This window comes from Silene latifolia, chromosome 4, assembly GCF_048544455.1.
Source record: "Silene latifolia isolate original U9 population chromosome 4, ASM4854445v1, whole genome shotgun sequence".
NCBI lineage: Eukaryota > Viridiplantae > Streptophyta > Magnoliopsida > Caryophyllales > Caryophyllaceae > Silene > Silene latifolia.
The window spans coordinates 10426884-10442748 of record NC_133529.1 but is presented as its reverse complement, the minus strand read 5'-3'; the positions used below and the strand labels follow the sequence as shown (position 1 = coordinate 10442748).

Here is a 15865-nt window from a genome sequence, read left to right as displayed (position 1 = left end):
GATCGATGTCCGTAAACCTTTAACACAGATGGTAGAGCCTAGAGGTTCGTATGCCGAGTGGAAACGTTTTGTCCAACGATGTGAAATATGGGAGACTTACAACGCATTGTTATGGTTGCGGAGTTTTAAGTTTATGGGGAAAAGAATTGTAACGAGGGCCCATTCGAGAAAGGGGAGATGCAATTTGGAGATAATTTGAGGGCTTCACCGTGGAAAGTTATTAAATAGCGGTTGAGCGGAATAGCAAAGTTTCGAGAGACTTGAGAGGTGTGTTTTGAGGCTGAGTATAAACAAAAGGAACGAGAAACGACCAATTAACGTAACTAAAATAAATAAATAATTGATCCAATCTTTTAGTAGCCACTTTGATAAACCATTCAAAGTAAACACTGAAATAGGCATACACCAAAAGGTTCCAATGATAAACAAGTGTTAACACACCATAAACGAGTACTGACCAACGGTTTATAAGCATAAGCTTGAAAAAAAAAAAAAAAACCATCCCCGAAACAACAATGTTGGAATCCGTCCACAACAAGGGTCAACTCTAAACGGTCAACTCTAAACGGTCATAACTTGGGCTCTAAACATGAGAATGGAGTAATTCCAGTTTCAGGTGATAACTTATCCTCTTACGGTTCTAAGTTTTTAAGGTAGGTCATATGCCCCAAACAGACAAAAAAATAGGGAGATATGATCGTTTTACGAATATGCGACGGTGCAGGAAAAGTTTGAGGTCTAGACATGGACCATAGGTTGGACGTGTATGATCCACATCAGAGCCTTTTTTTTTTGTGAAAAAATCAATTCGTTTTACGTCAATTAGTTACATTGGCACGATTAGTATTTCGCCGTTTTGAGTTTTTTTTAAAAAAAATTGTTTCATTTTACATCGATTAGTTTAACGTTGTTTAACTTAGTAATTCGCTGTTTTCATTCTAGAAACAAAACGTTTCGTTTTACTTCGATTAGCTTAACGTTTATCGACATGGATCAAATTTGAAAATTTTCAATTGCTTGTTATTTGATATTAGTTGTTAATTTCGATTTGTCGATTTAATTTTTTGGAGATAGTCTGATTGAAATGTTTGGATTAGAAGGGGTAATTTGGGAATTTCTTTAAATATTATCGACGATTCGGAGTAATATGTCGACGAGGAATAGCGGTTGGGTTAATAAAGCCTGTTGAGCCCATAAATTTTTATTTGTCACATCGTTGAGCCCATAGTTGAGTAATTGTAGTGTATCCATCTCCAAGGGTTGGGCCGTTGGGGTGATAGAGATTTAAAAGCCCAAAAAGAAAAACAAGGTAAGAAGACAAAGGCATGCGGCGCCTTCTTCCATTCATAATTTTTAGAAGAAGAAGAAAGTCTGTAAACAAAAATGGAGAAGAGTGTGTCAATGAAGGGAGGACAATACTTGGGTGAAATATCTGCGCTGTGTTTTCTCAATCTTCCTTCTTCCATCTCCTCTCTTCCTTTCCTCCTTGCAGGTACATTTTATATCGTATTTTAATCAAAGGTAAACAAATAATTGAGACGGAGCAACTAACTAACTTACTAACTCACTATGTTGCTGTTGTTTGCGATTCCCACAGGAAGTGGATCACAGTTACTCCTATTTGATATCAATGATGCTAGCTTAATTGCTTCCTTCACTGTTTTCGAGGGCGTTCGCATTCACCGTATTGCTGCTGAACCCTCTACCTCTTCTTCTTTTACAATCGTTGTTTCCGGTGAAAGGAGACTCAAATTGTTTACCTTACACCTTCACCTCCCTACTGTCTCCGCCTCCGCCTCCGCCTCTTTAACTCTCTTACACCTCCTCCCCTCTTTTACTCATTGGATTCTTGATTTTTCCTTCTTTAAGGTCTCCTCTTTTCCCCTTTTCAACCGCTTTTCCTCTTTGTTTATTACTCCTTCCATCTCGGTCAATTGTTGTTCTTTGGTTTTGGCACAAAGACCAAGGAAAGAGAAAGGGACCAATTACCAAATGACAAGTGGAACAAATTAATTGTGAATGATCAAATTGTTCATCAAGTTCATTCTTAAAATAGAAAGGACAACAACTCACGGAGACACCCAAATATGGAAAAGGACAACAAATGACCGGGACAGAGGGAATATTTATTTATATAGAGTATTTATTTTACCTATATGTATGCATTGTTATAGGGGAATGCTGTTTCTTCTGGTTGCCAATACCTTGCAATTGGCTGCACCGATAACTCTCTTCATGTTTGGGATGTTTTCAATTCATGTTTTGTACTTGAACAAGCTCAATGTCCAGGTTTTACGACATTCTTAGCGTCCGTCATACTACTCCAATTAATTCTCATTCACCAATTCAAACAACTTTGCTTATTTCTGCTTGTCTGTCTACCTGTAGAGAGGTGCCTTCTATACTCCATGAAGATTTGGGGCCATCATTTTAATGATCTTCTTATTGCATCCGGTACTATTTTTAATGAGGTAACCTAAATTGATGTATATATTGCATCACATACTCATGCCCTTCTCACTGTCTTTCTTCCACTACTTCTCCTGTTCAATCTCCTGTGTTTAGTATAGGCTATTCATTTAATAAAGGCCTGATTTGTTACGTATGCTTTTAAAAACCCTTGACAGATTGTTGTTTGGAAGTTGGCTCATCATCAGGACTCGCAATATCTAACTAGTAACGAAAATGGCCCCAACTCAATGCCAAGTTTACTTGATGTACACAAATTCAATGGCCAATATTATCAGGCTAAGGTTGTTTCTAGACTTTCTGGCCACCAGGGTTCTATATTTTGCCTCTCATGGTCGACTGATGGGTCCACATTGGTTTCTGTCTCTGATGACCGCAGGTTAGTCGCCTCAGCACATTAGATTTTTCATCATCCTATTTGTCAAATAGTTCGTCTAATTCACATCCTTTGTTCCATTAAAAAATAATAAAAGAAAAAAAAAGAAACAGAAACTAACTTGATAACTTATCCAGTGCACGAATGTGGATCGTTGATACGGAACCAGATGTAACTGATGATTTGGGAAAAGTACAAGGCCCTTACTTGGCTGGACCTATACTTTTTGGTCATGGTGCTCGGGTTTGGGATTGCTGCATTTCTGACTCGGTAAGTTCCTTAACAATCTCACCACATTCCCTGGCGTTTTGTACACCAGCTGTATTACTTCGACCTCAATGACTACATGTTTTGTTGTAATTGGAGAATTTTAGAAATGGCAGATAAGTGCTTTTTTGATAGGTAAGTTTCGTTCGGAGGGCGTTTGTACATAAGGGGATCCCTTGTTTAAACAATGTGTGATTCAAACCCCTACATTCGAAGGATATTCGAGACGGGGCGACCTTAGCGGCTTACCATACCAAGATCCCTTTAATGAGTTGAATCTCATTTGCCAATATGTTACAGTCTCACTTCTCCTTTAGTTACATAATTTTGTATGAACTGATACTGTATGTATTACTCTTTTCTTAGATAATCGTCACTGCTGGAGAGGATTGTTCATGCCGTGTATGGGGTTTGGATGGGAAAGAACTAAAAATTATCAAGGAACATATGTAAGTATGCTATTCAGTATATTTTTTTCCCGTGTTGGGATCTGTCAGTTGTCGATAACTCGATATTGAATTAGAACTTAGATGCCTAGCTGCTGGAGGGTTATGACAATATTTAAGTACTTCAACTCTAGATGTGGTTCATGACTTGTACCAAACAAACTAATGCTCCCTTCTTATCTTGAAGAGGCATCCTCCAGAAACATCCTTATACTGCATCAGCACATAGTGCCTTTGAAACCAGAGTGATTCCGATTGAGTTCTCTTTGCTGTGGTGAATCATGCTGACCTATCATGCATGGCTCATGATTCACACAATTGCACATACTTTAACAGGAGCACATACTTTAAAAGGAGGACTCCTCTTTTCCTTCCTATTTCTGAAAAAGCTATATATTTTCTAATAAAAAGGGTGTATATGTCTTTGATGATAAAATTTAAACTTCACAAAATTTATACTTGAAAGACCAATGTGCTATCTCCTTAGCTTAACCATACCCCAAACCAAGGCCACTTCAGTGTCAGATCCCCGATGATCTTTTTTTTTTTTTTTTTTTTTTTTTTTTTTTTTCACACATTCCTTGCTCGCCATGAAGCCCAAAAACAGGACCTCTTGATACAGTTTGTTTATTTCAGATTACTAGCTGCACACTTTATGCTATAACTTTATTTGTTTGCTCTGAATAGCTATTGTATTTGCTTTCTGCAGAGGCAGGGGAATATGGCGATGTTTGTATGATCCGAATTCTTCCCTTCTTGTTACTGCTGGGTTTGACTCTGCTATCAAAGTGCACTGTTTGCCTACTTCATCTGTGTTCTCAGGAAAATCAGTCAAAGAATTAGATGAAAGTAAAGCTGAGGTTTTTCAAGTTTGCATCCCAAATTCATCTGGTCATGCTGGACTCATGGACAGGTAAAAAGAAATGTGGAAGTTGTTTTTGCTGAGAAAATTAGCGCTCACACACAAAACAGAAGAAATGCAAGAAGACACCGGCTTAATTGCGAATTGCATAGTAATGCGCCTTTGAGTGCGCCTCACTAGTTGCACTGATGCGCCTTAGGCGCACCTTTTGTATTCCATGCGCCTCAGGCACACAGATGTTTGGTTGGCTCCTCACTGCGCCTTGCGCCTTTGGCGCACTATTTTAAACTAGGGGCGTAAGCATATATATACTATACGAATTCATAAGATATTATCGTATCACAAGTTCAAGTTTAAAGACAACTCGACAAACCTTCTCATATCAAACAGATCCAAATACCTAGATACATATCTCACACAACATTCACTCATTCTTCTGGCTATCCCTACTCTTTACATGGTGGAGAAACATTACACAATACACTTGTGGCTACACATCTCATACTCTTACAATACATTGTCCCTTTTAGGCTTTTATATAGGAATCCTACGAGAATGAATTTACACATGCGTACATCATTACATCAATTATATTACTTCTAATTTTCTTTACATGTATGCTAATTTTTTTATACATTTATGTTATTAATCATCTTTTACATGCATGTCTCCCCAAAATACATGCACTGACATTCCCCGTCAGTGTTAATTATTATTGGAACTAAAGTCTCACATTTCAACAGTTTTTATGTCTTATATGTTTGTAGTTGTTGATCAATATGATTTTTTTTTTTTTTTTTATTTGGATGTATCATGTAAACGTTTTCTGACACTGTGCAACGCATATTAAAGAGTTCCATGAGTTTTCAGGATTTAATAGGCCAACTGAGTGAAGCAGACAGTTTTCAACTTTTTGCATGTACATAAATTAATTCGTCTAGTAAACACCTGAAATGAGCTTAATCTAGGCTGATTTATTTGATGCATTTTCTTCTGTCTTGTTTCATTATGGTCAAGTCTTCTCAATAGAGTGGAGTTTAGGTTCAATGACTGGAGGTCTGATTTTCACGCGACTCCAGCTATTAAGTTATTATTAAAAGTAATGTGTATGTTCTACTTGATCTCTTCTGCTTACTTGTTTTTTGATTGAATCTACTTTTCTTTATAACACAGCAAAAGCGAATATGTGCGATGTTTGAAATTTGCAAGCAAAGATACCATCTATGTTGCTACAAACCATGGTTACCTGTACCATGCTAAATTATATGAGAACGGATCTGTTGAATGGACCGAACTTGTCAGAGTCACTGAGGAGGTCCCAGTTATTTGCCTGGATTTGCTATCAAGAGATCTCTCTCAGCCGTCCCTTGGTGTGGAGGATTGGGTTGCGGTTGGGGATGGTAAAGGAGCTATGCATGTCTTAGAAGTGCAATTTTGTGATGGTACTCCTAAAGTGGCTGTCAGAATCTCCTGGTTAGCTGAAACAGAAAGGCAACTTCTAGGAGCATATTGGTGCAAGTCACTTAGCAGTAGGTAATGACTGATTCTGACAGAATGTTGGCTTTAATAGACATATCATTCAACAATTAATTGAATTATCTTAATTTCTAGCAAGGTCAAGTCAAAATGGTTTTCTGGTATGGATTCAATCAGTCCCATCTCTTATCTCTGGTGGGAAAAAAAACATTTTTTCCCGTGAGATCAACTAGTTTGATCTTTTCTTTCACTATATGTTGTCTTTGGCCGATAGTCATTCCTCATGAATGCCAAAACTAATGCCTGTGATCTCCTGCACGGCTGGACTTTCTACTGACTAGTAGTAAGGTTGCACGCATTGACATCTCAGTGCCTAAACTTCAGATGAACCACTGCCGAGTTGCGGTTTTTTGTATGTGTTGTTCCTTTTTCCAGCTCCCTTATCTACTTCTGCCATGTCGCCCTGTACCGATTATCTAGCCCGTTAAAGCTTTCTTACGACCAATTTCTCATTATTTTATCCATTGATGCTGTTTCTTTTAGCCTCCACATGCAAAATATATTTCCCGTATCATGTGTCTGTTGTTGCCACGTGGTCCTATACCAATTATCTAGTCTTCTAAAGCTTTTCTTGCTGCTGATTTCTCGTTGTTTTATTTATTGATGCTGTTTATTTTGGCACGCCATTCTCCACAACATGCAAAATAATTTTCCCATATCATGCGTCTGTTGTTTGTCTGATCTATACTTGCCAAAAAAACTCACAGTATTGTCGAACAATCTCGTGGTTTCTTTTTCTTGATATGTCAACTGAAGTTGTGATATCTGACCAGGTTTTTTCACTGTGTAGGTTCATTTTTACATCTAATCCTAGGGGGTTGCTGAAGCTATGGAGGTTGTCTGTTGCTGTATCTGATGATGGTGTGAGAACTTGTGGTGTACACCTGATTACTTCTTTTACGTCACCTTTTGGTGCCAGGATAATGTCTCTGGATGCATCTTATGATGAAGAGGTCTGTCCTTATTTCTAACCTGATTTATTTGGTAAATTATTGTGTGGGAGACTTTCATCTGAATTGTGTGTGTGAGAATATATGCCGAAAGTTATCGCATTTAAACTTTTAGCTTTGAAAAAACTCCTGAGAAAGTCAAGCTAGAAATATCAGATATATTTATTCGTCCTTTATTTCGTTTTGTTAAAGTTTCGTTATTCAGTCATTCTTTGGTTCCAAATTATGATGGAATTAGGGTTGCCAGATTCACTAAAGTAGCCTGCCAATTGCAAATTTATTCGGTCGAGTCTCTATTTGTTTGAGAATAAATAGTAAAGTTAAGGGTTAAGTTGGTAATAAGCGCCATATTTAGAAGCTTCAATCCACAAAATATTCACTTAGCTAAGAAAATACTAAACTTTGGTATTGTTCTCATTTTAGGAAGAGGAGTGAAAATCTGATTTTGAATGTCTGTAAAAACTGATTTTAAGATTTTTATTTTTCTAAATAGTATTTTTTTATTTTAATCTTTAAAAAATCAAGCGTAGTTACATTCAATTTGATTATTATATTTATCATAATACTCCTGTGTATTGGATACTAAATATAGAGTGAATCATTCATTTGTATGGAGAAGCAAAATTTCTCACTAAACTGTTACTGCTTCTATTTATTTTTGAAGTAGAAGTTTTATGTTGTTATTTATTTATTTGTTTCTTTTCCTCCCGCTTTGCTGAACAGGTATTGGTTTGTGGGGACCTACGTGGTAATCTTGTGTTGTTCCCTTTGTTAAAGAGCATACTTCTTGAAACGTCCTCTCTAGCAATTGAGAATGCTTCTTTCGTAACATATTTCAAAGGAGCTCATGGTATATCTCCTGTGTCCAGCGTCTCAATAGCCAAAGTTAGTTCCGCAATAAGTGAAATTTGCTCGGTAAGACGTTACATTTTGATGCATTTGATTACTAGAAAACCTTTTCTTTCAAGTTTTTTAGATTCTTTCACCTTAGCGGCACGGTTCCATGACTTAATTCCATACTTCCGACTTCAACCAAGTGGTATAGTGAAACCGTGGTACTAAAGATCAGCCACAACACCACATTGAGACCGAGTAATCAGGTTTCAGGTTTCCATAAGACCATAACTGAGCTCGAGACCTTTTCTTCCGCAGTTATATCCTAACGACCAAGATCATGCTGGCTCTACCGATTCCTAAACCTAGATTTTATACATTGGGCACAGAACTATGAAACTATAAATAGAATATTTAGAGTCGTCCTTATAAGGAAAGATTGCTATTATCTATTCGCTCAAACACTATGTCATATTGCATTTTTGTTGTTAAACATATTGAATACCTTTTCCTGCTGCTAGCTGTTGCTTATAACACATGGGAGCATTCTCTATCATATTTGATCCTAGTATTCTACCTTAAATAATGGCTGGATCAACTATTTCTTATCTTAATATTTTGAGCTATGCAATGCAGGGAACTAGAAAGTAGAAACACCCGTTGTGACCTTTAATTAAGGTCTAATCCAGATCAGCATACTACTCTAATCTGCTTCTGCAGATAGACTTCTATATCCTTAGTTTTATCATGCTCGTCTATAATACCCCCTCAGATTCACTGATTGTTTCCAATTTTCCTTAGTGTTGATTTTTATGTGCTTCCCATTTTCTTTTTGGGAAATAGTTCTGATGATGTAATGGTAATAATTACCATAACTTATAACCAAACCTGTCACCTCCCTTCTAGAAGGAGGGTAACATGATATACTCTAATGTTGTCTAAAAAAAATTGTGCCAGTGTTTTATTGGAATTAATCAGAGGGAGTGTTTCCTTATGGAGATGAGATCATGGTGCTACTACGTAAAATGTTTACTCCCTCCTATACATAGTGTTCTTTCCACTTCCCTTAATAGGAATTTTCATGGTGTTCTTCCCACTTTCCTCTTTTAGTGTTAAAATTTTCAACGCCCTATCCCATTTACAAGGTGCATATCAACTGTTTACTCTTTTTCTTAAGAGTTGTGCCAAAACAATAGGGGAAGAACACTATGAATAGGAAGGAGTATCTTTTTATTTTTCTTAACATTTTTATTTTCTCTCGCAGACTGGAGGAGATGGATGCATTTGCTATGTGGAGTATAATAAAGACCGGAAAACTTTAGAATTTGTAGGGATGAAGCAACTTAAAGAACTAAGCCTAGTTCAGTCACTCTCGACAGATCATTACTCCCCGGATGATTCCACAAACATAAGATATGCAGTTGGTTTTTCGTCTACAGATTTTTTGATTTGGAGTTTAGTCTCAGAAAGAAAGGTCGTCTTCTTTTTCTCTAGGTGTGAGTTTACTGAAGATCCTATTAGCCTCTTCACATGAGGAGCTTGACGTTGAATGTGAATGCAGGTTCTGCAAGTGAAATGTGGGGGATGGCGTCGTCCTTATAGCTTTCATCTTGGTCAAAGACCAGAGGTGGACAGCAGTTTTGCATATGTCAAGGCACGCTCTATGTTCCTTTCTCCTCTTTTCACCCTCAAACTATTATTTCGTTTCTCATCAAATGTAGTGGAAATACAAGTTCTCTGTTAGAGGCTTGCTTTTTCCCAAAAGTTCCTTAAATTGATGATACTTCGTGGTCATTGCAAATAAAATGTAGCTACCTTGGCAAATACTATGACGTAAAAAAAAAACGTTTTCAATACTTCTTCCAACTTTCGATCTTTGAACATTTTGTACACTCCTTACCAGCTACTTTTGGCTGGTTCTCTGTCGAAAAATGTACTCCGGCTAATATAGTATGTTCTGCTCAGCAGGTTTTAGACTAATAGAAGAGTTTATCCTTGCTGCCTTTTAAAGTTTATTAATTCAACCACCTTATCATGTTCCTCTACTTTCCAGGATGAGATTATCTATATTCATAGACACTGGGTAACAGGTAATGGGAAAATGATTTTTCCTCGTAACATGCATCTACAATCCCATGGGAGAGAGATCCACTCCTTGTGCATTATCCCTGAAGTGTCTGCATCCACTGGATTAAGTTTTACTGGTCCAAAATCAAGTTGGGTTGCCACTGGATGTGAAGATGGAACTGTGAGGTTGACTAGGTATGGTTTTCCATGCAACTCTTGTATACCGATTTTATGGGTTCATAAAATCATAATCAATGCATTAGAAAAGTATGTGGCACTTCTTTTTTGGAGTCCCTTCACTTCCTGCGCAATCGGTGTAAAGTTAGTAATAGTGAGTTTTTTTCTCAGAAAGGGAACAACAAGAGTGGAGGCATTCATGGTTTTGATTTGGGCAGAGGGAATAAATCATACAGTTCATAACTTGATGTTTCCCAATTTTATGACCTAGAGTCTTTTCGGTGCTTTTAGATTTTTTTGTCAACTTTTTTGATTCTATGGATTTAGATATGAGTAATTTTGATGCTCATTCAGTTCCTCTTTTAGAAAACGAAAAACTCGCCATTTAAATAAGTTTGTAGTTTGAAACAGAAAAATAGAGTTTACAAGTGATAAGACACGAGGTTAACCTGTTATATAAAGGAATCTCAAATGCTGTCTGCTGTGCAGTAATATATATTAAATTGATGGCACAGGTATGATCATCACGGTGAAAATTGGGCCATGTCGAATTTACTGGGAGAACATGTCGGAGGGTCTGCTGTGAGATCACTATGTTTTGTGTCAAAAGTACATTCAGCGGAAGCCAAATTGGTTGAAGCAGTAAATGGGACTTGTGACACTGAAAATTCCTCAGAGAATAATGAGAGTCCGAGATTACTAATCTCTGTTGGGGCAAAGCGCGTTTTAACTTCGTGGCTGTTAAGAAGCAGCCAGAAATCTGAACCAGATGCATCAGGCTATGGCCTTGAGAAAAATAATGGAGGCTTCAAGTCGTCACTGAGAGACTCATCTTCAATGTCGTTCAAATGGCTATCGACAGACATGCCTGTCAAATCTATTATTAGACGAAAGAAGGCTCAAGACTTAGATAGACCACTTGATGCGATTCCTGATGCCAAGTATTGTTCATCTCCTACAGAGACGGAGCTTATGCAAAACGAAGGTGCACATGATAATGATTGGAGATACTTGGCTGTTACTGGATTCCTTGTTGATGTTGCCCCATCAAAGTTAGTTTAACTTGACAACTCCTACAACATTGAATCTTATGCTAACCATTAGTATACCAGTTTAGACTCACTAATTTGTTAACTTTCAGGTTAACTGTCTGTTTTGTTGTCGTTGCATGCTCTGATGCGACTCTGGTTTTAAGGGCTCTTGTTCTACCATATCGATATTGGTACGATAATCAGTCAACTATATAATAGTTTTTATGTACTCTAAGAGTTGTGCAGGGTCGTAACTTATTTCTTAAATGTTATGTACTGCAGGTTTGATGTTGCGTGTTTAGCCAACCTGTCTTCACCTGTCCTGGCTCTACAGCATGCTGTAATTCCTGTTCATCTTCCACATCAAGGTTTGTACAAGTTCTTCTGTGTAAAGGGAACTGAATATCTGGCAAAGTCTGTCATATATGACAAAGGCCTTGTAACGGAGGGGGAATGGCAAAGTCGCAAAACATTCTCATCAGAGGACACACATTGGGGTTACGCAAAGTCTGATAATCCTTCTGATATCCCGAGAGTTCTTGAGTCCAAAGATCTTGTTAGCTAGTTCCTTCATAATCCACAGAAGTGTAGGACAATCATCTGTTTCAAGGTTCCTGCAAAGCTGATATCTCCCCTATTAAATTCTCATCCTCCTTGTTTATCTGAATGGGGAAACTTGATATATTTCCGCTCCTCTTCTATTCTATCCTCCACTCCCCTTTGCTCCTAATTTCAGCTTTCTTCCTTTCTGCCCAAACAGAGTGTATCCAAACAAAATGTTAACTGTTGAACTCATTTAGTTAAGTCGTATGGGCGGCTTTTGTATGAACATTGTAAGCCTTTTCTAGTATGTGGACTCGAGATATTCTGCGGTTTCTGCCTTCTCTTTGTCATCTCCTTTTGGTGTTCTCGGCTCGTGATGTAAGCTGAATTGAATCATTTCAGGTACTATGATGACCAAGAATATGTATATGGCTATTAGTGGATCAACTGATGGAAGCATTGCTTTCTGGGATCTCACTGAGAGTGTCGAAGCTTTTCTTCAGCGTGTTCCATCTCTTCATGGAGAGAAATCTATTGACATTCAAAAGCGCCCTCGCACTGGCAGGGGAAGCCAAGGTGGTCGGTGGTGGAAATCTGTTGATTGTTCAATGGCTAGTAAAAAAATAACTGGGGATTCTATGGTTTTCGAGAAAGGAAGTGACTCTAGGGACGGCGTGGACTCTGACCACCAGACGTATTCCACTTCTACAGGAACAGCATTGTGTGGATCCCGAGAAAGTGCTGATCACTCTTCTCCAATGCTTCCTTATATAAAACCCTTGCATGTACTTTATAGCGCTCATCAATCTGGTGTGAATTGTCTACACGTTAGCTGTAATATTCTGGGGGACACTTCACGATATAGTATTATAAGTGGAGGAGATGATCAAGCACTTAATTTCCTGCAATTTGTTGTGGGTTCTTCTCTTACCAGATCAAATGTGGATGAAATTGGAAATATTGAGTCAATGTCAGAGCCGACAAATACAAATCATGCTACACATAATAATTCAAGTGAAATTTGTTCAATTAAATTCTTATCTCAGAAGAAAGTCTCCTCAGCTCATAGTTCTGCTGTGAAAGGTACGAATTACCTGTCTGTTCCTTTTATTAATTGCCGTCAGTATCCTGGGGCAGTTTCATTTGGTAACTTTTGTAGCATGTTACTTCATGTGACTGTCCGGTTTGAGTTGGCATTTCTTTGTACTCCCTTGCATATTCCGCATCAGTATAATTAGACCATCTCGCAAGTAGGTTCACACTTTCCTTTGTTACTTTTAAGATAATTTTTTGACAGTTTTGTCCAAATGGAAACATGATGTTTATAAAGATGTGATGTCATTTATGCCCACTTCATACCACTCATCACTATTGTACAAGAAATGCCTGCTCAGTTTACTACTGTCTTGGTTTTAATTTGTGCCCACTTGCATACTCCATTACTCTATTTTTTCCTATTTCTTGTGTGAACCTTACTTCGAAATAAAGAAAATAGTAATTTCAGTCCTATTGCTTGAGTCTTCTAACTCCTCTCTATTTTGTCCTTATTACTATTGGCCCCCCTGATTTGCCTTCCTGCAGTCAGGTAATTAGTGGTCACATCTCCTAGTGTATACTAGTTCGTTATGTTCTTTTGGTACCCTTAATAACTCCCCAACTCTACTCTAGGAGACGTGACAATACCAAAAACTGTTCTCTCTACAAAAATGCTTCAGTTTTTTTTTTTTTTTTTTTTTTTTTTTTTTTTTTTTCATTTCTTGATGTGGCCAATTTTTTAGTGAAACACTTATTGGTGCCACCCACAATGTCTTTCAAGATTAAGGCTTTGTTGTTGATGTTGTACTCTGAGGGGTGATGACATTTAAGCATTGTCAAGCGGCGCGGGTGTGGAGGGAAGCTGTGTTACTCAGACACGCCGACGACACGCGTCGGCGTGTCGGACACGGCTATTTGGGGTGAATTTTCCTGTTTTGGACACGCGTTGGCGTGTCGGACACGGCTATTTGGGGTGAATTTTCCTGTTTTGTGGTCTAAATTGAAGTGTGGAAGTGTCGTGTCGGACACCGACACGTCTCTGACACGCGACACGGCAGTTAAGTGAAGTGTCGGAGTAACATAGGAGGGAATAACGTAACAGAGGTGCTCAATGCTTATACAAGTTATGAAGGTCATATGGTCAAGATCTAGAGACATGGACTCTCGTATGGCCTGAAGCATCTTCTCATTTCAAAGGGCTGATTGTGTTTTACATTGAATTTTGGTTTTACTGCAGGCGTATGGACTGATGGGATGTGGGGTTTCTCAGTTGGTCTTGATCAGAGAATAAGGTGCTGGAAACTTCAAGAGAATGGTGATCTTGCCGAGTATTGTCATTTTGTTACCAGTGTGCCAGAGCCGGAAGCATTAGATGTTAAAGCATGTGGAAGGTGTGGCTCCTGCAGCTCTTTCTGCTTACAAGAAAATCTCGTTGCTTTGTCTTCTAATGTGTTGGTCTTTTATCCAGGAACAATTTTCAGGTGGTTGTAGCTGGTAGAGGAATGCAAACCGTCGAGGTTCTTGTGTCTCATGAAAGCGAGTAGAATAATTGAATGGTTTCTTGCTGTATGCTTCAGCGTGCTATGGTTTTATCCATAGTAGAGTATAGAAAATGGCTAAGACTGGTAAGGGGAATTGAAGAATTTCATTCGATTTTGTTTCCCAATATAGTGTTTCCTCATCGCAATGATTCTTTGATGTATGTCTTTAAAACACTAATCTAAAATTTCTTATTCATCTCCCACAACCGTTATTTGGTCTGCCGTTCTACCTGTATTTAAATCAATGGACTTGATAGGGAAGAAATAATAAGCATGCTGTTTTTTCTCTCCAAGCTGCTCTGGTTTTTCGAAAATGCACACGGTGAAAATTGTTTTACTTGGCTTGTAGCAATGGCTCTTTTGTTGAAAGATTTAAGATTTGATGATAGGCTTTTACTTGATCTTGGTAGCTTTCAAGATAATTTTTCTCGCCTTATTTGCCGTTGGGGGGGCTTTTTCTAGTTAATCATCATTTTTTCAGTGTCGGATGACAAATTGACAATCACTGTAATTGCAAAAGAGTGATAAATATGAGCAACCAACTTTATCATTACATTAAAAAAAAAATTAAAGGCATACAGTAGACAGTTCTCTCATAAACTAACTTTACTTTCCAGGGGCAAAGTTTGTGGCGAAAGCCCAAGCATTGTTGTTGACAGGGTCTGCGAGATGGTCGGCCAGGTTCTCAATTGGGCCCTTTCCGGTAACAATTGCTTGGACAAAGAAGCCAAACATGGAGAACATAGCCAAACGGCCGTTCTTGATTTCCTTTACCTTCAACTCAGCGAAGGCTTCTGGATCCTCAGCAAGGTTAAGAGGGTCGAAGCTACCTCCAGGGTAAAGAGGGTCAACGACTTCTCCAAGAGGCCCGCCTGCTACACGGTAACCTTCAACAGCACCCATGAGGATAACCTGGCAAGCCCAGATGGCTAAGATGCTCTGTGCGTGGACAAGGCTTGGGTTGCCTAGGTAGTCAAGCCCGCCTTCGCTGAAAATTTGAGAACCTGCCTTGAACCAGACAGCCTCTCCGAACTTAACACCGTTCCTTGCAAGAAGCTCAGGGAAAACACATCCCAAAGCTCCAAGCATGGCCCACCTGCAGTGAATAACCTCAAGCTCTCTGTTCTTGGCGAAGGTCTCTGGGTCAGCAGACAAACCTGCAGTGTCCCATCCGTAGTCACCGGGGAACTCACCAGTTAGGTATGATGGGGCCTCGCCGGAGAATGGGCCAAGGTACTTAACCCTGTCTGGGCCGTACCATGGGCTTCCAGAGGAAGCTGCAGGCTTTGCCTTTGCTGCACCCTTCCTCATAGAGATTTTGCCATTGCTGCTGCGTACAGGGAATGCTGACTCGGGTTTTGAGCTCGACGGAACTGCTTGACCAGTGAATGGGGATGATAGTGCCATGGATGCCATTACTTTGGAGATAAAGGAGTGCTGTTTTTTTACTTTTTTAATTTACTTGAAAGAGGAAGGAGATGAGGTTGCTGATTGATACAGACTTCAGACAGTTCTTTAAATAGTAGCGAAACTACATCCAGTGTGGTCCACAATTCAATCCTACTGATATTATTGATTGGCTGCTGGACATGGCGATCTAACTGACAAATCCGAATAGCCAATCAAATGCATTTGGGGTATGATTCTCAACCCATATCAATCTGCAGCTCTCATTCATTCCTGGCCACTACTTTTATCACTAACTTATACTCCTACCCCCGACCCGATACC

At 38.8% G+C, this 15865-nt stretch overlaps 2 protein-coding genes across 2 annotated transcripts; one reads left to right on the top strand and one right to left on the bottom strand.

The window, feature by feature from the left end:
* Positions 1-1346: 1346 nt before the first annotated feature.
* LOC141652883 (uncharacterized) lies at positions 1347-14776 on the top strand. The gene is made up of 20 exons (XM_074460494.1): positions 1347-1492; positions 1598-1869; positions 2175-2289; positions 2389-2471; positions 2628-2848; positions 2983-3115; positions 3479-3561; positions 4268-4471; positions 5594-5953; positions 6747-6909; positions 7630-7821; positions 9005-9214; positions 9302-9394; positions 9794-10002; positions 10500-11036; positions 11126-11206; positions 11298-11383; positions 11961-12641; positions 13831-13984; positions 14062-14776. Exons 1-20 carry the CDS (start codon positions 1384-1386, stop codon positions 14135-14137), a joined length of 4062 nt encoding a protein of 1353 aa, XP_074316595.1. The 5' UTR covers positions 1347-1383; the 3' UTR covers positions 14138-14776.
* Positions 14664-15669, bottom strand: LOC141652884 (chlorophyll a-b binding protein 16, chloroplastic-like). Its single transcript, XM_074460495.1, has one exon. The coding sequence runs from the start codon at positions 15548-15550 to the stop codon at positions 14741-14743; it is 810 nt and encodes a 269-aa protein (XP_074316596.1). The 5' UTR covers positions 15551-15669; the 3' UTR covers positions 14664-14740.
* Between the last annotated feature and the right edge of the window lie 196 nt (positions 15670-15865).